The sequence below is a fragment of the Heterodontus francisci genome, chromosome 2 (assembly GCF_036365525.1).
Source record: "Heterodontus francisci isolate sHetFra1 chromosome 2, sHetFra1.hap1, whole genome shotgun sequence".
NCBI lineage: Eukaryota > Metazoa > Chordata > Chondrichthyes > Heterodontiformes > Heterodontidae > Heterodontus > Heterodontus francisci.
Window position 1 is genome coordinate 182,271,026 of NC_090372.1, and position 25,454 is coordinate 182,296,479.

Sequence of the window (25,454 nt, forward strand, 5' to 3'; positions counted from 1 at the left end):
TTGGAAGGTGGGATTAGATTGGGTGGCTAATTTTTTTTTTTAGTCGACGCAGACACAATGGGCTGAATGGCCTCCTTCTTTGCTGTAAAATTTCTATGGTTCTAACACGGGAGTGCAACTAATTGGTAGCTCTACCAAAGAGATGGCACAAGCACAATGGGCCGAATGACCTCCCTCTGTGCTATATGAATCTATGATAAAAAAGGATGAATGTTAAAAGGTGCCATTCACATCCTGCTATATTTCAGGACTGCCTGGTCAGGCAAACCTTTTAGGTATTGGCATCTGGGAAGCATCCCAGAACCAAAAATAATTTTATTTGCGAGTTTAGAGAGAGATGTGATTCTTAAGAATAAATATTCATCTGCTGTTCATATTGCTTATATAAAAGTGAAAATTATAGTAGTGCAATTTAAAAAAGTAATAAAGAAAAGGAAAGACTGCAAAGTGAAATGTTTTTACCCAGTGGACTGTCAGAATGTGGAACATGCTACCACAAGGAATAGTTGAGGCAAATGGCATAAATGCATTTGAGGCCGAAAGGAATAGAAAATTATGCTGACAGTCAGATGAAGAAAAGTGGGCGGAGGCTTGTGTGAAGCATAAACACTAGCATGGACCAGTTGGTCCAAAAAGCCAGTTTCTGTCTATGCATGCCATGTAATTCTGACAGTAATTGCGCAGACACATTAGGTCTTGTGTGATATAAATTTTCAGTCTCTATACCCAGCTGACATTAGGATAGGGCTTGACTTAAAATAAAAGCATAATGTGTTTAGGTCTCTTCCTCACCACTCTCCCCACCTACTAAATTATGCAATGTTAAATTAAAAAGGATTCACTAAAGCATTTTAAAAATGCTGACGTTTCATCATTCCGCCATTTATGATATTGGCTAAACTGCCCACTTTGTCGACACAAATATGACCGTATCTATAAGTAATACGAGGTACCTTGCCTGTGCTTTCATAATATACTAGTCATGACTGTACACAACATTTCTTGGCATAGTACTTTTAGGTTTGCTATTTCTGATCACTTCCACTGATGGCAATACCAACGCTGTGGATTAAGCTTTGATGATTTGGGTTTAGTGTTTCAATTCCATATGGGTACAGAATAATTGATTTTGTGAGAGATTGATTAATGTGAGGTAGTACAATTTTTCAAGTAATGAAATGATGCACATTATACACCGTATTATGCAGCATTTAAATCCACATATGAAGCACTTTACATTTAAAACAAAGAAATCCTCTAATAAGGCTAACGTGGAACCTTATGCTGCAATGATCTTGCGGCGAATAACTCACCTCCTGACTCCCCAAAGCACAAGTCAGGAGTGTGATGGAATACTCTCCACTTGCCTGGATGAGTGCAGCTCCAACAACACTCAAGAAGCTCGACACCATCCAGGACAAAGCAGCCCACTTGATTGGCACCCCATCTACAAAACATTCACTCCCTCCACCACCGACACACAGTGGCAGCAATGCGTACCATCTACAAGATGCACTGCAGCAATGCACCAAGGCTCCTTCAACAGCACCTTCCAAACCTGTGACCTCTACCAGCTAGGGCAGCAGATGCATGGAAACATTATCACCTGCAAGTTCCCCTCCAAGTCACACACCATCCTGACTTGGAACTACATCACCATTCATTCACTGTCACAGGGTCAAATCCTGGAACTCCCTTCCTAACAGCACAGTGGGTGTACCTACCCCACACGGACTGCAGCAGTTCAAGAAGGCAGGTCACCACCACCTTCTGAAGGGCAATTAAGGATGGGCAATAAATGCTGGTCTGGCCAGAGAAGCCCACATCCCAGGAACAAATAAAAAAAAGATAGCATTGCCAACTTATGAAGCCAATGTACCCAATAATGCAATAGCAGGCAGTTATCCTGAAGCTTATAAAAGACAAAGTAAAACAATTCAAGTCATAACTCAAGGAGTATTAATGAAAATATTCAGCAACAAGGTTATTGTTAATTTTTAAAAATCAGCAATGCATCACTTTAATAATAGTAAAGACTGAGGTTGCTTTAAATTTCATCACATTGAAGTATCCACTGCTAGCCTTATGAAAAATCTTGCACAACACACAATGTACATACAAGGTGAAAAACTTCACCTTGTATGTACATTGTGCGTCGTGCAAGATTTCACCTTGTTCATAAAGACTTGTATTGTGAAGACTTACCAAGCAAGTATTCTTTAGTGGGATCATCAAGGCTTTGGTTAAAATAAACACGCAATGTCCAATCCATATTTACAAAAGAAATTAGTATAGTTTCCTTCAAGATGCCAGTCGGTGGGCTGCAGCGGAAAGAAAGGCCTGCAAGTACAAAAATCTATTTCAGCAACATTTCTTTTGGTATTGTGGCATATAACTACAGAAATGTTAATTTCAGCGACATTCAGTTTCAAGCAAGTGAGCAGCAGGGTTTGCCTGCACTTAATTGTCAAACTTGTATAACATATGTAGCTTAAACATCAGGTGGATAAATATGTAACAATTTCAGATCATATCCATTCATACAAATACTTCAATACTAACAAGGAGTTACTTTAAAGGGCACTTTGTGTCAACTCTGCCCAAGCTTCTCACACCGGAGCAGAATTTGGAAGCTGTGGAATCACAGGCTAAAGAACAGCACTCAGTTCATAGAGGAGCTTCATGATGCCTTTGTTACTGTTGGGGCTCCAATAGTAAAACTGCAAATTAAAGTTAAAGGTATAGCCAGTTGTCATAGTAGCAAAAAATGTTTTGAAAGTTTCAAAATATAATGGAATCACATTGCAACTTTCAGTAAGTATTCTCTCAGCATCTCTCTCTCTCTCTTTGGCCTCCTTATCTCGAGAGACAATGGGTAAGCGCCTGGAGGTGGTCAGTGATGTGTGGAGCAGCGCCTGGAGTGGCTATTAAGGCCAATTCTAGAGTGACAGGCTCTTCCACAGGTGCTGCAGAATACTACTTGTGAAAAAAGTAACACTATAAAGCTGAGTTTTCTCTAACAAAGGAAAGTATTTAAGCTCATTTAAAATGTATCCTTGTTATGTTCTGTTATTTTTTACGCTTTTTCTGTTATTCCCAGCAATCTCTCATGGCTGCTGCCTTTTTCAGCATATTCTATTCCTGAAAACTGCATGAAGGTCCTACAATGAACGTAGGATCCCAGTTTAAATAATTAAATAAGGATTCTGCCCATTTTGTATGGAAGTGCTGGCTGCCCCTTTCAAAGCCCATTTGAATCAAATTTGAGTGTCAAGCGTGATTTCAGTAGTTGATTTTTTAAGGAAGATTCATCCCACCAATGACCGTTCACATTGAAATCTGGGGCAGTAGTGATGTAAAAATCACCCCCAACATGCCTCAGCCAGATCTGCAGTATTTCAGGACATTGTTGATGATGGATCAGATAGATGACATTCAATGGCATTGCGATCGCTGAATCCCCCACTATCAACATCCTGGAGGCCACCATTGACCAGAAACTGAACTGGAGTAGCTATATAAATACCATGGCTACAAGAGCAGGTCAGAGGTTGGGAATCCTGCGGCATATAACTCACCTCCTGACTCCCCAACGCCTGTCCACCATCAACAAGGCACAAGTCAGGAGTGTGATGGAATACTCTCCACTTGCCTGGATGGGTGCAGCTCCAACAACACTCAAGAAGCTCGACACCATCCAGAACAAAGCAGCCTGCTCGATTGGCACCCCATCTACAAATATTCACTCCCTCCACCATCAACGCACAGTGGCAGCAGTGTGTACCATCTACAAGATGCACTGCAGCAATGCACCAAGGCTCCTTTGACAGCACCTTCCAAACCAACGAACTCTACCACCTAGAAGGACAAGGGCAGCACATGCATGGGAACACCACCACCTGTAAGTTCCCCTCCAAGCCACGCACCATCCTGACTTGGAACTATATCGCCGTTCCTTCACCGTCGCTGGGTCAAAATCCTGGAACTCCCTTCCCAATAACACTGTGGGTGCACCTACGGCAGCTCACCACCACCTTCTCAAGGCAATTAGGTATGGGCAATAATTGCTGGCCTAGCCAGCGACGTCCACATCCCATGAATAAAAAAAAAATGATTACTCAAGCACCCACTTGCTAAACCCTGGGTACTTGAGCAAAAATATCATATACTGTATGGCATAGATTTATTTTGAAGGTCATTGTTAACAATAGAAATCAACATTGCCACATAGCTACAGAATACAAATGTCACTTATTGTATGTGCTTTATATTCAAATTGATTTGAGTGCATTGATAAACAATTGTACTGTCCTGGATTTGCTGTAATAATGGCGAGGCCAGCAGTACTCACCGTTATTATAGGGTAAATCTGACAGCATCATCTGGGGTCTGCACATGTACAGAAATCCAGGGGTTTCTGGCAGACACTCCTTCACAGGATACGCTGTTTCACTCCTCGCCAATAGACTTGGCACTGAAATCACTGTAATGACGTGAACATGAGGTATTTACCCACTAGTTCCACATTACGAGATGGCTGATAAAGTTAGGACTAGCACATTTAGGAGTAAGTGAGTTTTAAACTGTGTTATAAGTGATAATTACTGCTGAACAACTTCTTTGGCCCTGAAAAATTAGTTTTTCTTATTCCCTCAAGAAAATCAATGTTTTTTTTTCCTCTCATCTCTCTCTCTCCCCCATAATCCCATCTGTATTTCCTAAACATTATTTCATTCCGGTCCATGATTTAAATGTAATTTATATTTCCTGGTTTACATTCTGTGTCCCAGTGAGAATACCTCAATCTGATTGGTTAAAGAATCTCGCTGTTGCTTTCCTTGCTCACAGATGCCACAAATCCCCTGTGGACTGAGCCACTCTGAAACAGATGCTGGATTAGTAGAAAGCGCCGCTGATAAACCCGCAAAAGTCTGTGGGCAATTGTACCCAAGTTGAACAGTAAAAGCGGTTCCTTTGTCACAGAGAGCAAAATCTGGGCCAATATGAAATCTTGGTATTGTTTCATTTCAAGGAGTAATGCTCATTACAATCTTTCCAATCAAACACACATATATTCACACACGCACACACACAATTCCAATTTATTTTGAAATGGAATGTATATCTGAAGGCTTATTTAGAATAATTTTACACTGGGCCTTGTGAAAGACACAGAAATAAAATCAACAGGAAGAAAACCATTTGTAATAAATATAGTTTAGAGTCTGACCATTTTTAACTTTAACCCTCCTTCAGTGACCTAGTCTAGGTCCTTACTGTAATGTTGTAATAGTTCATCCAAATAAAAATTTATACTTCAAAATGCTAAACTGTGTTGAAAAACAGAAAATAGTTATTTTTAAAATACAGTTCAGATGTGCTTATACATTTTCTTCACCAAATTTGCAATTTGTGGATGTCTAAATAAAGTGTCTTTAGTGAACATGCAAATGAGACACATGAATGATTCCTCAGATAGCCATTATAAGACGACTTTGGTGCCAGAAATTTGGCGAGAACAAGCATTAATTACCATTAAAGGCATTGTTCAGATAGACAGTCAAAGTGCTGCTTGTGATTCTTGCCTTTCTTTTCTCATTCTCTATTCCCCACCACTACCAGCACCCTTACAACCAACAGAAGCTTGAATTTTGGTTGTTGGTTGAAATACAAATAGTCTATTTAAACCACTATATGTAGAATCACATTTGGCCAATAGAATTTCTGTATGCTGTATTTGAAAGGAACTCTGTACAGGAGGTCCAGAACTGATTTTGGTTTTGTATTTACAAAATTTTACTTCAACACTGTTTCTTGGGATTATAAAAATAACCTTTCCAGGCAGCAGTGCCTTACAAAGAATGTACACGGAGTTACATTTTAACTACCCCACATTCAGCAGCCAGGGGGAGCTTGATGACATTTCAAATGCAAACTACAGAGCATTAATTTATTTCCCAACCTCACACGTTAGCAGGAATGTTCTGACGTTTATAGGACTTGTTTTTCTAACTGCTAGAGATTCCTCTCGGCACAGTAAACTGTGCTCTTCTGCTAACTAATGCAGCAGTTAGGATGAGCACATACATGCAGACAGCAGCAGAGGCTAAACCTCGGAATGAAGTGTTTTTAAAAAAAAATAAATTAGGAAATCATACAAAACTATCTGAAATTCTCTTTACTTCACCTTGTGCAAATCAACATTCCCTAAATCATATCCAAACCTGCTGCACACACACCATTTTGTTTTGTGGTGCCAGTAGCTGCAATCCTTCACTTCCTCTGCATTTGCTGCATCGTTTTTATAACTTTACAGCATTAGCTTAGATTACTTCCACCAACATTTCTTTCAGTTTCTCATGCCAACAGGCTTCAGAGACTTGAAGCACATTCACTGTTCTATACACTGAGCCATACATAGCAACCTCAAAAAACAAGCAAAAGCTGACCAATAGTTTAAAAAAGCTGACAACACAAAACAAGATCTAAATATAGGTCTATGACATGTGAAAAATGATTTCAGCACGAGCCAATGCTATTATCAGTTACTCTTGGTTTTTTCTCTGTTACGCTCCCCACTGTCAAATTATACCATCTGACTGGAAGGTACCAAATAAAATAAGGAAAAGTCCCATATGTCCCTCACTCCACTATCTATTGGTGGGATTTTAGCATTGCTGTAAAGAGAACAGGAAATGGTGGGGAGGGGCTTTATTCCACTCCCAATGGCCTGACTAGATGGCAGTGGGAGTAGTTTGAGTTCACCAACACACTGAATGGGTGAGTCATGGGGAAAGAAGCCTGGCTATGAGGGAAAAGCAGAGCGTAATCAGTTTGAATGGAATGGTGGTTCCTGAAGAGGTGGCAGAGGCAGGTACCCTCACATTTAAGAAGTATTTAGATGAGAACTCGAAACGCCATAGCATACAAGGCTACAGGCCAAGTGCTGGAAAATGGGATTAGAATAGAGAGGCGTTTGATGGCCGGCGCAGACACGATGGGCCAAAGGGCCTGTTTCTGTGCTGTATGACTCTATGACTCTATATTTTTGTTGAAGTATGAAAAGCAATCACTGGGTTGAAATGTTAACTTGTCAGCATTAAATGGGCATAATTAGCATATTTGAAACATTTAAGGTTCTGAGGGGTCTTGATGGGTAGATGCTGAGAGACACTTTCTGCATGTGAATAGGAGGAGGAGGAGGAGTAGGCCATTCAGCCCCTCGAGCCTGCCCTGTCATTCAATAAGATCATGTCTGATCTGATTGTGGCCTTAACTCCACTTTCCTTCCTGCCTACATAATGCCCGACTCCCTTGGAGAACAAAAATCTGTCTAACTCAGCCTCGAGTATATTCGATGGCCCAACCTCCACTGCTTTCTAGGGAAGAGAATTCCAAAGATTAATGACGTTCAGAGAAGAAATTCCACATCTCAGTCTTAACAGGGAGGCCCCTTATTCTGAACTGTGCCCCCTAGTTCTAGATTCCCCCACCAGGGGAACTATCCTCCCAGCAGCGACCCTGTCAAGCCCCCTCAGAATCTTAAATGTTTCAATAAGATCACATCTCATTCATCAAAACTCCAATGAGCTGCTCAACCTTTCCTGATGAGACAAACGCTTCATTCCAGGGGTTTCAGGAATCAGCCTAGTGAACCTTCTCTGAACTGCTCTCAATGCAAGTATCTCTCCCCATAAGCACGGACACCAAAACTGTACGCAGTACTCAAGTGCGATCTCACCAATGCCATGTACAGTTGTAGCAAGACTTCCCTACTTTCATAGTCCATCCACCTTGCAATAAATGCCAACATTCTATTTGTCTTCCTAATTACTTGCTGTACATGCATGCTAACTTTTTGTGATTCATATTCAAGGACAACCAGATCCCTCTGTACTGCAGCATTTTGCAGTCTCTCTCCATATAATATTTTGCTTTTCCATTTTGCCTGCCAAAGTGGACAACCTCACAATTTCCCACATTATACTTCATCTGCCAAATTTTTGCCCACTCACTTAACCTATCTATATCCCTTTGGAGACACTTTGTGTCCTCCTCACAACATGCTTTCCCACCTATCTTTGTATTGTCCACAAATTTGGCCACAATACACTCGGTCCCTTCATCCAAGTTATTAATATAGACCGTAAATAGTTGAGGCCCCAGCAAAGATCCCTGTGGCACTACATTAGTTTCAGTTTGACAACTTGAAAATGTCCCATTTATCCCGACTCTCTATTTCCGGTTAGTTAGCCAATCCTCTATTCATGCTAATATATTACCCCTAACACCAGAGCACTTAGCTTCTGTAATAACCTTTTATGTGGCAACGTATCGAATGCTTTTTGGAAATCCAAATACACTACATCTACTGGTTCCCCTTTACCCACGCTGCTTGTTACATCCTCAAAAAGAACTTGAATAAATTTGTCAAACAGTATTTCCGTTTCATAAAACCATGTTGACTCTGCCTAATTGCATTGTGATTTTCTAAATGTCCTGCCACTACTTCCTTAATAATGGATTCTAACATTTTCCCAATGACAGAGATTAGGCTAGGTGGCCTATAGTTTCCTGCTTTCTGTCACCACCACCCACCCGCACCCAACCCCCCGACCCACCTTTCTTGAATAGAGGCATTACATTTGCGATTTTCCAATCTGCTGGGACCTTTCCAGAATCTAGGCAATTTTGGAAGGTTACAACCAATGCATCCAAAATCTGTGCAACCACATTTCTTTTCAATAAATGATGCAGGCCATCGGGTCCAGGGGATTGATCAGCTTTTAGTTCCATTAATTTTCCTAGTACCTTTTCTCTAGTGATAGTTTCAAGTTCCTCCATCCCTTTTGCCTCTTGATTTTCTGCTATTCTCGGAATGCCTTTTTTGTCTTCTACTGTGAAGACATTTACAAAATACTTGTCCAAAGTCTCTGCCATTTCCTCATTCTCCATTAATTTCCCAGTCTCTAAAGGACCAGGACTTACTTTCCTCCAACCCAATCACAGTCCTACAAACCCCTTCACCGCCAGCCTTCACTGAGCAGGGGGGATAAATTCTCTGGACACCCAGGCCAATCCTGGACCCCTCCAATGTGACCCACCTACACCCTTGTGACCAGTATGCAGTTGGATGCCATTATTAGATGAGATCCCATTTCAGATCCAGGATCGAGAACTTAAGAGAATTCTTGCCTCATTCATCATTTGTCTTGCAAGGGCCAGACAAAAGGGCAAGGCAGAATCAACGGAGACCCTGTGCAATCACAGCACCATTGTTTCTCTTGGGGTTCTCGCATTGTCCCTTGGGGTTAATAGCAGGAGAAAAGCAGAGCCGCTACAGAACTTCAGCCTGCATGTTTTTCAATGCATCAGACGCAAAATTCTGGTTTCAGGAGAAATCTCATGTTACTTTTGCAACTTTAATAATAAAATATTGGAAAAACATTTTGTGCAACTAATAACAATGCTGCATAGCGCGAGACCTGGTGCTGGATTTTGTGGATGAGGTGAGGCTCCCGACACCAGACTGAAAAGGCAGAGGTAACCCTACCTCGGCCTTTTCACCACCCCCCACCGCAATCTTCCATTGTTCCAGATGCAACGTTTCTGGCGTGGGATCACTGTCCCTTTAAAGGGACAAAGATCCCGCCTGCAAGAGCTGCCGGCCAATCACTGAATTGGCAATTCAGCAGCATCAGTAATGTCACTGGGAGCGGTGGCCACTGCAGGTACTGCAAAGGCCTCAGACCCAGCGTTGGAACCCCGGACCTCAGGTAAGTGAGGCGGGGTCGCTGGGGCCAGGCCAGAAGAGCTCGGCAAGGAGGGGTGGGAGGGTGGTTGTAAAATCCAGGGGGGGGGGGGGGGTGCGTGGTGGGGTTTCTGGGAGGTGCATTGTTCCCCGACTGTGGCCACGGAGGAGGGAACACCCCCCCCCTCTCCCACAAGCCCACAGAGAGGGCACCTCATTTTACAAGGCGTCCTCCCTGCGTGGTGGAGGGACCCCCACCACTGATTAAATCCCAGTGACGGTGGGGGGCAGGAGGGGGGGAAACAAAAGACACGAGTGGCTGTTAATAGGCCACTTAAGGGCCTCAATTGGCCTCTGGGCCAGAAGGCCATCATCAGCCTATCCTGCCCCTGGGAAAATCACTTGGCAATGGGGCAGGGATGGGCTCTCCACCCCCACACCTGGCACCCTTCCTGATTCTACGCCCTGCACCCCATCTCAGGGGGACCCATAAAATCCAGTCCTGGTGTTCTAATTTTAGTCACGTAAAGATGAGGATAGCATGTCACTGATGGGTAATGAATCCAAGGATTCAAACAAAAAGCACAACATATTAATACTGTTATGAAAGTGCTTTTAATTTATTTTGAGGGATCATACTTTAGAATCATGGACATTGGTTTATTTGGGAAAACTGAAAAGACTCCATGGATTTTTTTTTTTAAACAAGGGTCACAAAGGTCTTGTTTGAAAATAAACCTTCACTGGCTGTCACATATCTTAAGCTCAATAAACAGAAACCTCGGTGACTTGGGGGAGATGTATACAGAGAAGTGACATGTCAAGATTTATGTGGGAGGAGTTAATTTCACTTCTGACATATTGTTATGACTTTCTAGCTGGTGTGTGGACTGTGTTGAAAAGCAGTTGGAAATCAACCTGCCAAGGGAGAAACACCCAGCTCATCTTTCCTGTACCTAGGTAAGAGACCAGGAGAAATCCAGTGTGTCAGCTCCTCTTTCTCTACCTCTTTGAAAAACCTACAAATCCAGAGTGGGATAACTGAAACCCCTGATGCCACAATTCTCCTGGAAAGCCTGCTAGACTACTTCTCGACATCTCCAGGAAAGATCTGTGATCTGCCTCCGTATACCTAGACGCCAGACGAAAATGAACAACTGACATCCTTCCGTATCTTCTCTTTCTTTCTTCAAAAATTTACAAGTATTTGGCCACAATATTCCTTTTTTGTTTTTCCAATGTAAAAGAGCTCTGCAGAGAACATCTCAATATTTGAGTTAACTGATGTGGGTGTGTGGTGGGGTGGGGGGGGGGGGGGTGGTGGGCGGTATTTAAGAAGGGAATTTTCATATTTCAATCTGTGTGTTGATGCTTTGCTTTGTTACTGGATAAGTCTTGTTTTATAATAAACTGATAATTTTGTTGTTTATTGAAGAAACCTGGTTGGTGTATCTTATTCAGGGATAAAGAGTAGAGTATATGTTGACCTCATCGGTAACTGGGTAAAAATTTAAATATATGTTGTGACCTGTGGAGAAGTGGAACTGGAAAAGACAGTGCACTCCTCCCACCTCGGTCTTAACCATATAGTAAACCTCTGGTGTATTGTGCAATATACCAGCATTGAAAAAAAAACAAATTATCTGTCCACCCAATGGTTGAATTTCATTAACTATGTGCCTTTCCTTATAGTACTTCAGATATACAACGTAGTGTTGTAAATAGTCCCAAATGCAAGATGAACCTGCTGGGAAAACGAGTACTTAAGTATTAAAAAATGAAATTTGATACCTAACCAAATTAGGTTAACTTGTCTTCGTCATTTTTCACATCAATATACATGCTCTGCACACGAGATTATTGTGCAGTGCAGTTGTCATGACAGATATACTACCTTAAAATTAGAATCACAATCTGCTGCATTAAATTGACCTGCCTCCTTCCTTTGTTGTGCATCAGAAAATGAGGTCATTGTTGCGCATCAGAAAATGAGGTCATTGTTGCAAATGAAAGGGATAAAATCCATTCTGGGGAAAGGATCAACTTTATCACAGGGTATTCTGTCTTGTACAACACAGTCACCTCTAATACAAGTTTAAATCCCAGGTGTGGAATTATGATTGAAGAGATTTTGGGACAGTTCTTTTGAGTAGAACTTCCTTATTAGGTTCAGGAAATTATATAGATAGGAGCAATAAGAACATATACAGAATGTGTGTATGTTAAAACAATGGCAGATGGAGATCAATGTGGGGATGTCCCTGGCTCCAAATGAGAGGAAGAGGTCTTCGGGTAGGAGGAAGCTGAAAATGAGTGTGCTCCACACTCCTACACATATTACTTGTAGGGCCAACATGCATGTGGGGAATTTCCACACTGCCTGGTTGTTTATTTCAAAGCATTAAAAATAATTATAACCCTTTTGCAGGTTCTTTCATTGTGCTAAAGCTGGACTTTTCAGTGGCAGCTGAGAAATAGCAAACATACTCAGGCTTCCAGTACAAGATGCTTCTCTGCTTTTAAGGAGTTTCTCATTGGGTTCAACAGCTAAGGATACACATTAGTGCTGGTCTCTGAACCGTTCTAGTGTTACTACTTATTAAAAAAATAAAGTGAGTAACGTGCTGCATAATGAAGGCATTACAGCTGTTTCCTGGACAATGGACTTTGGCCCACAATGATGCTTTTTTGGTCAGTTACCACATCAGGACATCTGACAAGGGGAGCAGACTTGAGCTTATCTGGCACACAGATTCACAATTAACAATTTTTTTTTTTACAAAAACTTAGAATTATAATACCGAACCGTAGATATTCCAGATAGAGTTACAGAAATAATTTAAATCTGCATGTCCCGGGCTTTCAAATTAATTAAAAATAAATCCACATCACGGGTTCAGTGGCACATAATGTACTAAATTTATATAATCTGTTTATACAGCACAGCTTTTCAGTTCCCTATTACTAAACCCCAATATTCCTTTTCGCTCTAGGATCTAACTGAGGATAAATCCCCTCAATCATTTAAACAGTTTTTAGTAAGTACATACTTTCTATTGAGCAAATATATATTGGCTAAATATGCTACAACAGTATTGTCCAATCGGTTTGCCATGCACATGTGGCTAATTACATAACAGTAATAGACATGATCATTGAGTATGTGATCTCAAAACTCTTATTTGCACACATGTGCATGTCTACTTTAACGTTTTGGTACATTTAAAGCCAAATGGTAAAATGAAAGTCAGAGTATGCAAATTTGATTTGCTCAGTATGTGTGCTTTACCTCTTTGTTAACTGCTATTGGCTATCTGTTAAAATGGTGCAACATGGGTGGAAATGCCCAATTTCCACATCATTAAAACATGAATAACAATGTACGGAGTGGGCCCTTGTGGTCTGTTTGACCAATTGCAATAACTGTTTTAAGCCAGCAGAAGAAAGCACCCGAACCAATAATGATCAGCTCAAACTAGACATGTCATTGCATCTAACTGTGTCCTGGATGGATAGCAGGGGCGGATTGGCAGCATCTTGTTGCTTGAATCAACATTCTCAGCAATCACTCTGATGAAGTCAAAATAGTGACCACAACTGCTGGGTAAAAACCCATAGGCTGTACTTAGATGTGGAGTGTCTGAGTTTAATGGCAGAATTCCAGATTTTGGTGAAAGAGAAAAACTAAAAAGTTTTACACTTAATAGTGGTAGATGTTTGTTAATTAACTATACACATGAAGTGGGGGGTTGGTTAGCTCAGTTGGCTAGACGGCTAGTGTATGATGCAGAAAGATGTCAACAGTGCGAGTTTAATCCCCATACTTGCTTTGGTAGTTCTTGGAGGCCTGCCTCCTTGCTTTGTGGTGACCTCAAGCTATACATCACCAACTCTCTCTCTAATGGGGAGATGCCTATGGTCCTTTGGGACTATGGGCTAGAGAAATACACATGAAGTACATTTATCTGTATTGTGTGTGAGGCATTTTCTACTAGAATGAATACCTATAGCTAAAGATAGGGTCGCTGTAGCCACACTTTTGGCTAGTCAGCAGTTTCTACTGGACAACACTACGCTCCAAGATAATGTGACAAATTAGTAAAAGCAAAGCTCGAGAATTATGTTGCCAATTTTCTTAGTCCCTTTCCATCTTGAAGGTGTTAAATCCATTCTGGGGTATGGGGCTAGATGCCCCCTGGTACTTCACCCAAATGCAAATTATACATGGATAAAATTCCAGTGAATGTAATCAAGCTACTTGAAGAGAGAGGCAAAACAAAAAATACAATGACCATCCGTATTCAGTGACTCCTGCTGGAAATTCATGTGTAGACATCATGAGGATAGGATCAGACTGGCTACGATGACATCCTACGTCAATTGGCTTGCTGACACTGACTGGGCTCATATATGAGGAGTGAATAGCCATTTAAGCAAGGGAGGGAGGGGTGGTGAGAGAGAAAAAGGAGAGAGCAAACGAGAAAGACAGAAAGAAGTGAAAAGAAAGACAGAAATGCCCAAATATACGCAAAAGACCATTAATGAGAATGAGAGAGACAGTTAGAGCAAAGCAGGTATGCAATTTTTTGTCAACGTTTGTATGCATCATCATGCAAGTTCTATTAGTATAAAGCTATTTTCAACAGATTGTTCAGCTAACTGAGTAATGGTGCTGTCCTCAATGCATTCATACTAAGTACAAGATTACCACATCTGGTGCAATACCAGGGTGCATATTTTATGCAAATAAAACAGGCTCTATTTCCACAGTTTTAAAGTGCTCCTGCACTTCATGAAGTAATCTGAACCCATTCAGCTGGTTGTGGACTCCACATTTCAACTCAGATTCTAGTTTGTATATAAATGTAATACAAACTGGAAGTGAAAAAGGGAAGTGGTAACACCAACAGGCGTACCATTACTCCAGGAAAATAAACCATGGGACCATCTTTCTGATTCATTTCAGTGAATAACTAAGGGTTACATCCCTGTTGTATAACCCAACTGATCTGTGGAGAAAGTCATCAAACTTCATTCATTTGTATTACTGTTATGAATGTGTGATGCACGTTACCAAGAAAAGTGATCATATTACCTGGCGAGTGTAATAACTTTAGCACCTACAACCCTGGACCAATGCAGAAGTTTAAAAACAGAATCAATTGGGTTACATTACTGGAAATCGGTTGGGTAATAATATGCATTACACCCTATAGTCCCAATTTTCACCTAGAATGGGAATTGGGTGTGCAGAAGGTGGGAAGTCCTGTGATGTTTTCGCTGTGAGGGCCGCGCAATTTCAACTCTCAGCCATGTTTTAGTAAGATTGATGGCTGCTCTCCCAATTGCGTTGCGAAGCAGGCAGCCCACACACATGATGTGCGCAATTTCTGGCATGACTTCCGATACCCACTTAAAGTAGATTTGCATCATTTAAAGTGAAGTTACATCCCTCTGTCTGTAATATTCATTGTACAACTGTGAAAGTTTTTGGAGGATACATCAGTTCAAAGGGCTGACCCCTCCACTTTTCAGGTGCCTTCCTGGAGGTCCTAGTTGAGGTTGTGAGGGCTAGGAGAGAGCAGAGGTGTTGATAAGGGTCATTGGCAGCAGCATCACCGCCGGACTCAATGCAAGAGGTTCAATGGACGAAGATGGGGTGGGGGAGAGGAAGCAACAGCAGCTAGGTCCAGTTCAAGTGTTTTGCAGCCGCAAGTGTGCGGTATCAGATTACTGCTCCAAAACTCCAGTGACTTATTCATACCTCTGCCCTGAGAACGTGCAGGGCCTTTCTGCATTGTAGTCCTTATTACATTCTTCCACTCCCTTTTGAAGAACATTCAAAACAGAATTCAGCAGACAGTTCCCAGGGTACCTTGCACAGAACTGCATGATGTTCCTATGATCAGCCATTGGATGCACATTAACGGAGTGGCATCCTTTTCTGTTCATAAATATTGCTGGCCGGTGTTCCGGTGCCCTGATGGCAATGTGTGTGCAAAGAAGCCCTGTTCAAAAGGTAAACTAGCCAGTGTTGCGAAGTCCTGTACTCTCTCCTTTTGACTGTGTAGGTCAGTGGGAAAGGTAATGTACTGCTCTGCCCTGGCAAAAAGCGCATCACTAAGCGGTTTAGTGTCAATTGGGAAACATGGCTTATGGCCCATGCAGCAACCTGAAAGAGTCCAATGGCGATAAAAATTCAGGGCTGTGGAAACGTTTGAGGACCACTGACAAAGCATTTGCCCCGGGTCCGGCAGGCCCTATTGTAGAAGGCTGCAGAGGTCTGCAAAACCTGTCTGGAGAAGTGCAGCATACACTGCTCAAGTAAGTCCAGGAAGATGACTCTTGAGGCAGGATTTTTGACTCTGGGGTTGGGAAGTAGTCACAGCCTGCGATTTTCCCTGATGCCAGTTGCTAATTGGCTGGGGGGGGTAGGGGCGGAGGGGAATGGGTTTGGCAGCCAATTAGCAGGTGGGGGATGCAGGCAGGACTTCTAAAGTGCAGATCCAATTTAAAGGCATCATGGCAGCCATTCTGAAGCAGCATGCAGGCTCCAGTGCAACAGAAAGAGAGGCAGAGCTGCCCCACTCTTCACGGATGCAGACCTTGAGGTGCTACTGAAGACTGCGAGAGGAAGGTGGTCCTGTATCCAGAGGGTGGCAGAAGACTACCCAGCCAAACAAAGCAGGCCTGGCTGGAGGTGGCTGAAACTGTCATGCGGAAGAACTGAGTGCAGTGCCACAAGAGGTTTAATGGCCTTCTTTGTTCTGGCAAGGTAAGCAAGACCCTAATGACAGGCCTCTCTGTATGTAACCTCCAGCAGACACACCAACTGAGCAGCCAGAGGGTTCCTTAGCATGCGAAAAGTGTGTGCCCAGGATACTTAGTGAGCCCTCAGCCAGGCCAGAGCCCCTGCACTGTTGAGGAGCTGGCAGAACTGATACATGCAGCTTATGTAAGTGAGCCACTTGCATTGGCCACAGAGACCAGCACTCTCTTTTGTCCTTGCAGAAGAGGGCACAAAATTCACGCAGAGCGCTCACACAGGAGGAGGAGGAGTGCTCCGGCTCGCCATACTTACTACCATGGAGGAGGCAGTGATGGAAATCGCCAGGGTGGCCCCGCAGGACCAAGATGGAGAGATGGGAATACCTGGAGGAGAGGGTGAAAAGATATTGCTATCTATACATGCCAAAGACTCAGCTACATTGGGAAGCCTCTGCATTCACCCCCATCAGGGCCTAAAAATCCTACACCAGGTCTGTACGTTCTGTGTGGGGCCTCATGCTAGAGCTTCTCTCCTGCTATATTCTGAGGTCCAACTGCTCGTAGTTGCGGAGATTACTGCTGCTGCTCCTTCTCCTCAATCCAGATTAAAAGTAATAACCACACCCATAAGGGCATATGCTTATAAAGGGTAGCAAGGCAAAATAAATGAAAGGAGCTGTAAATTCCCCATGAAAACAAGACAGCAAGCACATCCTCTGATGCAGTGAGCTGCAACTGAGAGCTCCTTTCTATACATATATTTTCAGTGAGAGGCTCTCACCCAGCAGCTAGGTTTCACTCGTGGGTCTGCAAGGGAGCGGTTTTCCACAAACATTCAGTAAAAATTTGAGATCTCAATGAGATCACTGGGGGATGACCTTGCAATGTTAATGAGACCCCTACTTGGCTGGATGAGCACCTGTCCCAAATCAGAATATTTTTAAAGATGGTGGCAGGTAGGAATGATTTGAGAATGGTGCGCATAGATACAATTTTAACCCCCACGTGCACTGTTCCCGACAGACAGGCTGGGTTAAAAATTGCACCTCGTCTCCGTCCTGCTCTCTGCATGGTCATAAAGCAGGCAATAATGCCAGGTTAACTTTTTAACAACTTAATGATGCGGCAGGTGACACAACAATTGCAATCGCTTGAATATAATTCAGAATATTACAAGCTGATGACAAATGTTTACTATTTACTTACTATGGCTGCTCCCCAAGACTGCTTTATCTTTTTAGTTTTAGTTTAGTTTAGAGATACAGCACTGAAACAGGCCCTTCGGCCCACCGAGTCTGTGCCGACCATCAACCACCCACTTATATTAATCCTACACTAATCCCATATTCCTACCACATCCTCACCTGTCCCTATATTTCCCTACCACCTACCTATACTAGGGGCAATTGCTAATGGCCAATTTACCTATCAACCTGCAAGTCTTTGGCATGTGGGAGGAAACCGGAGCACGCGGAGGAAACCCACGCAGACACAGGGAGAACTTGTAAACTCCACACAGGCAGTATCCAGAATTGAACCCGGGTCGCTGGAGCTGTGAGGCTGCAATGCTAACCACTGCGCCACTGTGCCGCCCTTTTGTACAAACAGAAAATGGAGAGAATATATAAATTCTGCACTGAACGCCAATAAGGCTCAAAATTAAAAGGTTTAAAATTAGCAGTCACTTGGACAAATGTGGATTAGTTAAGGAAAACCCGCATGGCGTTCAGAATATTACAAGCTGATGACAAATGTTTACTATTTACTTACTATGGCTGCTCCCCAAGACTGAGAATTTTGCTTTATCTTTTTAGTTTTAGTTTAGTTTAGAGATACAGCACTGAAACAGGCCCTTCGGCCCACCGAGTCTGTGCCGACCATGTTTAACCAACTTGATTGAGTTTTTTGATGAAGCAACATAAAGGGTTGATGAAGGAAATGCGGTTGATGTGGTGTACATGAACTTACAAAAGGTCTAGACTTGGGTGTGCAGGGCCCAATTTAAACATTTTCAAATGACATAAAACTTGAAAGTATTGTGAACTGTGAGGAGGATAGTGATGGACACAGACTGGTGGTGGAATGGTAGACAAGTGGTAGATGGGCAGAATGGAGTGCTGGCTGGCTTGAAGACAGAAAGCAGAGAATGAGAGTAAAGGGTAGTTATTCAGAGAGTGACAGAAGGAGGAAGTGGTGTTACTGCAGTTCTGATGAAGGGTCACTGACCTGAAACGTTAACTCTGCTTCTCTCTCTCCACAGATGCTGCCAGACCTGCTGAGTATTTCCAGCATTTCTTGTTTTTATCTCACCAACACCCTGTACAGTTGTAACAAGAATTTCCTATTTCTAAACTCCAACCCCCTGGTAATAAATGCCAAAATTGCATTTGCCTTCTTAATTACTTGCTGCACCTGCATGCTAACTTTTTGTTTCATACACAAGAACATCCAGATCCCTCTGTGCTGCACTTTTTTGGAGTCTCTCTCCATTTAAATAATAGTCTGCCTTTTAATTCTTCCTACCAAAATGCATGACCTCACACTTTCCTACATTAAACTCCATCTGCCAAGTTTTTGCCCACTCACTCAACCTATCTATATCCCCTTGCAGATTCTTTATGTCCTCATCACAACATGCCCTCCCATCTATTTTAGTATCATCAGCAAATCTGGATCTATTACACTCTGCCCCCTCCTCCAAGTCATTAATATAGATAGTAAATAATTGAGGCCCTAGGACTGATTCTTGTGGCACTCCACTAGTTACGTCTTTCCAACCTGAAAAAGACCCATTAATCCTGAATCTCTGTCTTCTGTGAGTTAACCAATCCTCAATCCATGCTAATACATTACCCCCAATACCGTGAGCTCCTATCTTGTGCAATATTCTTTTATGTGGCACCTATCGAATGCCTTCTGGAAATCCAGATACACTACATCTACCGGTTCCCCTTTATCAACTCTGCTTGTTATATCCTCAAAGAACTCTAGCAAATCTGTCACACGTGATTTCCCTTTCACAAAATCATGTTGACTCTGTTTGATTGGATTAAGATTTTCTAAATGTCCTGCTATTTCTTCCTTAATAATGGACTCTAGCATTTTCCCAATGACCAATATTAGGCAGACTGACCTATCGTTTCCTACTTTTTTGTCTCCCTCCCTTCTTGAACAGGGGCGTTACATTAACGGTTTTCCAATCTGCTGGGACCCTCCAGGAATCCAGTGAGTTCTGGAATATTTTGACCAATGCCTCCACTATCTCTGCAGCCACTTCCTTTAAAACCCTTGGATGTAGGCCATCAGGTCCTGGCGACTTGTCTGCTTTTAGTCCCATTAGTTTGTCAAATACTTTCTCCCTCGTGATAGAGACGGTTACAAGATCTTTCCTCCAATTAGTTCCTTGCTTATCTGATATCTGTGGGATGTTTATAGTGTCCTCCACCATGAAGACCGATGCAAAATATTGGTTTAAATTATCTGCCATTTCCCTGTTCCCCGTTATCAATTCTCCAGTCGCATCCTCCAAGTGTCCCATGCTCACTTTAGCTACTCTCTTTTTATGTACATGTAGAAGTTCTTGCTGTTTGTTTTTATATTTCTTGCCAATTTACTTTCAAAATCAATTTTCTCCCTCTTTATTAGCTTTTTAGTCATCCGCTGCTGGTTCCTTAAAAACTCCCATTCCTCTGGCCTACCACTAGTTTTTGCCGCTTTGAATGCCTTAGTTTTTGATTGGATACTCTCCTTGACCGCCTTTGTTAACACGGGTGGTTCATCCTTCTCATTGAGTCCTTCTTTTTGACCAGGATAAACTTTTGTTGAGTGTTATGAAATATCTGCTTAAATGTCTGCCACTGCTCATCCACTGACATTCCCCTTAGTCTATTTTCCCAGGCCGCTTTAGACAACTCTTTCTTCATACCTCTCTAATTGCCCTTGTTTAAGTTGAAGACACTGGTTTGAGACCAGAGTTGCTCACTCTCAAACTGAAATTAAAATTCTACCAAATTGTGATTGCTATCCCCTACAGGATCCTTAACTATGACATTGCTTATGAATCCTACCTCATTACACATTACTAGATCTAAAATAGCATATTCCCGGATAGGTTCTGCAACATATTGCTCTAAGTAACAATCCCTGATGCACACTACAAATTCCTCTTCCATGTTACATCTGATTTGTCCAGTCAATATGCAGATTAAAATCACCTATGACAACTGTAGCGCCCTTCTTACACGCCTCCGTTATTTCCCGATTTATACTTTTCCCGACATTGAGGCAACTCTTTGGGGGCCTATAGATAACTCCCACCCGTGACTTCTTCTCCTTGCTATTCCTTATTTCCAGCCAAATTGATTCCACATCACGATCTATTGCACCAAAATTACGACTCACCACCACACTACTACCTTCCTTTATTAACAAAGCTACCCCACCTCCTTTTCCTTTTTGCCTATTTTTCTAGAAAGTCGAATGCCCTTGAATATGGAGTTCCCAATCTTGGTCTCCCTGCAACCACGTCTCTGTAATAGCTATCAAGTCATATTTATTTATTTCTATTTGTGCCGTCAACTTATGGCAAGGCCATAAAAAAAAAAGCAAACCAAGCACTTGATTTTATTTCTAGAGGGATAGACTTGAAAAGTAGAGAGGTTAGGCTAAACCTGTATTGAACGTTGCTGAGACCACACTTGGAGTACTGTGTGCAGTTCTGATCGCTATATTATAGAAAGGATACAGAGGCACTCGAGAGGATGCAGATAGGATTTACAAGGATGATACCAGAAATGTGTTGATATATATAATCAGGAAAGGACCGACAGACTGGTGGCTGAACTTTAAGGGAACGAAGTAGATGGGAACAGAGGTGCAAAAGGATATAAAATCAGGATGGGACAGGAAGTCAAACATCGTGACATCCTATCCTTTTTTTTTTATTCATTCATGGGATGTGGGCATTGCTGGCTAGGCCAGCATTTATTGCCCATCCCTAATTGCCCTCGAGAAGGTGGTGGTGAGCTGACTTCTTGAACCGCTGCAGTCCATGTGGGGTAGGTACACCCACAGTGCTGTTAGGAAGGGAGTTCCAGGATTTCCAGGTGTGTGACTTGGAGGGCAACTTGCAGGTGGTGGTGTTCACATACATTTGCTGCCCTTGTCCTTCTAGTTGGTAGAGGTCACAGGTTTGGAAGGTGCTGTCTAAGGAGCCTTGCTGCAGTGCATCTTGTAGATGGTACACACTGCTGCCACTGTGCATCGGTAGTGGAGGAAGTGAATGTTTGTGGATGGGGTGCCAATCAAGCGGGCTGCTTTGTCCTGGATGCTGTCGAGCTTCTTGAGTGTTGTTGGAGCTGCACCCATCCAGGCAAGTGGAAAGTATTCCATCACACTCCGGACTTGTCCCTTGTAGATGGTGGACTGGCTTTGGGGAGTCAGGAGATGAGTTACTCGCCACAGGATTCCTAGCCTGTGACCTGCTCTTGTAGCCACAGTATTTATATGATTACTCCAGTTCAGTGTCTGGTCAACGGTAGCCCCTAGGATGTTGATGGTAATGCCATTGAATGTCAAGGGGAGATGGTTAGATTCTCTCTTGTTGGAGATGGTCATTGCCTGGCACGTGTGTGGCAGGAATGTTATTTGCCACTTATCAGCCCAAGCCTGGATATTGTCCAGGTCTTGCTACATTTCTACACACACTGCTTCAGTATCTGAGGAGTTGCGAATGGTGCTGAACATTGTGCAATCATCAGCAAACATTGATGGTGGAAAACATGGAGGGCGGATGTCCGATGGCAACATAGTGAGCAGGTAATTAAGATACTTTAGAGGCCAACTAAAAGCGATTTTATGGTCTGGGTTAGATTTTTCAAACAGTGCACAGGTTTCACGGGGCTTCAGAGGCTCGCCTCCTTCAAGGAAGTGACATGGAGGTGAGAGAGCATGTCTGCCTACTAGGAGAGGCAACCATCAAGGGCCCAGCAGGTTGACCAAGGGAGGGCATCATGCATTGAATGAGCAGTGAGGGGAAGGTTGTCTGAGCTATGGTGGGGTGCCATTGCAAGGGGGACAATGGGCAAGTTACACTGGGGCAAGGCTCACAAGTGGAGGTGCTGCTGGCAGGAAAGGCCTTGCATTCAGGGGGAGGCCACCTATCATAGGCCTCTTTCATTCAGGCTTCGGAGACCCCATTAAAGACGAGGTGCAGCAGAGCAGGTGGGAGGGCCAGCGTCCTGCAGCAGCACTGCAACCTGTGAATGCACAGGAGGGTCAGCAGTGGCTCCAGAGAGGATGGCAAAGGGCCCAAAAGGAGAGAAAGAGGGAGCTGCCCCACGCAGAAGGAGGTATCCTCCAGAGAGGGTCCACAGTTTGAGAATCATTGGTATGAGTTCTTTATAGGCCAAACAGTAGTGGTAGTGTGGTGCATGATATTAATCAGGAGATTGGTAATCATGGGTGACTTCAATTTGCATATCGACTGGGTAAACCTAATGAGCACTAATGCTGTGGAGGACGAGTTTCTGGAGTGTGTTAGGGATGGTTTTCTAGAGCAGTGTGCTTAGGAACCAACTAGAGAACAGGCTATTTTAGATCTAGTTTTATGTAATGAGAAAGGGCTAATTAATAATCTTGTTGTAAAAGAACCTTTAGGGATGAGTGACCATAATATGATAGTATGATAGAACTTTACATTATGTTTGAAAGTGAGGTAGTTCAATCTGAAGCCAGGGTATTAAATTTGAAGAAAGGAAATTATGAAGGCATGTGGGGCAAATTGGTGGAAGTGGATTGGGAAAGTACATTGAAAAGGTATGACAGTACATAGGCAATGGCTCGTCTTTAAGGAAGTATTACACAGTTTACAGCAACTATACATTCCTTCAAGGCACAAAAACCCCAAAAGTAACGGCGGTCAACCGTGGATAACAAAGGAAGTTGAGGATTGTATGAGATTAAAAGAAAAGGTCTATAAAATTGCCAGAAATAGTAGTAAACCTGAGGATTAGGAGAATTTCAGAATACAGCAAAGGAGGGCGAAGAAAATGATAAAGAAAGGGCGAATAGAATATGAAGGGAAGCTAGCAAAAAATATAAAAACGGACTGTAAAAGCTTCTACAGTTACGTAAAAAGGAAACGTTTGGCTAAGGCAAATGTGGGTCCATTGCAGGCAGAGTCAGGGGAATTTATAATGGGGAATAGAGAAATGGCAGAGAAGCTAAATGATTACTTTGTGACTGTCTTCACTGAGGAAGATACAAGAAATCTCCCAGAATTAGAGATCCAATGGATTAGGGAAATGAGAAATTGAAGGAAATTAGTATTAGTAAGAAGGTTATATTGGAGAAATTAATGGGGCTGAAGATTGATAAGTCCCCAGAACCTGATCATCTACATCCCAGAGTGTTGAAAGAGGTAGCTATGGAGACAATGGATGCATTGGTGATCATCTTCCAAAGTTCTATAGATTCTGGAGTGGTTCCTGCAGATTGGAAGGTCGCAAATGTCACCTCGCTATTTAAGAAGGGAGGGAGAAAGAAAACAGGAAATTACAGACCTGTTAGCCTTACATCAGTCATTGGGACAATGCTAGAATCTATTCTAAAGGATGTGATAAATGGACAGTTGGATAATAATGATCTGATTGGGCATATTCAACACAGATTTATGAATGAGAAATCATGTTCGACGAACCTGGAGTTTTTTGAGGATGTTACTAACAGAATTGATAAAGGGGAGCTGCTGCACGTGGTATACTTGGATTTTCAGAAGGCTTTTGATAAGGTCCCCCACAGGAGGTTGGTTAGCAAAATTAAAGCACATGGGATAGGAGGTAATATACTGGCATGGATTAAGGATAGGTTAACAGGCAGAAAGCAGAGAGTAGGAATAAAAGGGTCATTCTTGCATTGGCAGGCTGTGACTAGTGGGGTATCACAAGGATCAGTGCTTGGGCCTCAGCTGTTCAAAATATATATCAATGATTTGGATGTGGGGACCAAACATAGAATTTCCAAGTTCGCGGATGACGCAAACTATGTGAGAATGTGGGTTGTGAGGAAGCTGGAAAGCGGCTTCAAGGGGATTTGGACAGACTTAGTGAGTGGGCAAGAACGTGGCAATTGGAATAAAATGTGGAAAAATGTGAGGTTATCCCCTTTGGTAGAAGGAATCGATGTGCAGAGTATTTCTTAAATGGTGAGAGATTAGAAAGTGTAGATGTACAAAAGGGACCTCAGTGTCCTTGTCAATAAGTCACTGAAAGCTAACATGCAGGTGCAGCAAGCAATTAGGAAGGTTACTGGCATGTTAACCTCTATTGGAAGAGGATTTGAGTACACAAGTAGTGAAGTCTTGCTTCAATTGTATAGAACCTTGGTTAGACCGCACCTGGAGCACTGTGTGCAGTTTTGGTCCCTTTACCTTAGGAAGGATATTATTGCCATACAGGGAGTGCAACGCAGGTTCACCAGACTTGTTCCCAGGATGGTGGGACTGTCCTACGAAGAGAGATTGGGGAAACTGGGACTGTATTCTCTGGAGTTTCGAAGAATGAGAGGTGATCTCATTGAAACCTACAAAATACGTAAAAGGGATAGACAGGGTAGATGCAGCTAAAATGTTTCCCCTGCTTGGGGAGTCTAGAACCAGGGGACACAATTCCAGAACATGAGGGAAGGCACTTTGGACAGAGATGAGGAGAAATTTCTTTACTCGGAGAGTTGTGAATCTTTGGAATTCTCTACCCCAGAGGGCTGTGGAGGTTCAGTCATTGAATATGTTTAAAGCAGAGATTGACAGATCTCTAAATACAAATGACATAAAGGGATATGAGGATAGTGTGGGGGAAAGGCATTGAAGTGGATGATCAGCCATGATCATATTGAATGGCGAGACAGGCTCGATGGGCTGAATGCTCTAATCCTGCTC

The 25,454-nt window shown here is 42.7% G+C and overlaps 1 protein-coding gene across 1 annotated transcript in view; it reads right to left on the minus strand.

The window, feature by feature from the left end:
- The window catches only part of LOC137349171 (enhancer of polycomb homolog 1-like), a 271,229-nt gene that overhangs the window by 203,839 nt on the left and 41,936 nt on the right, over nt 1–25,454 (minus strand). Inside the window, exon 2 of the mRNA XM_068014602.1 lies at nt 2,206–2,340. Coding sequence (XP_067870703.1) covers nt 2,206–2,232 — 27 coding nt within the window. The 5' untranslated portion in view covers nt 2,233–2,340. The remainder of the gene's footprint in view (nt 1–2,205; nt 2,341–25,454) is intronic.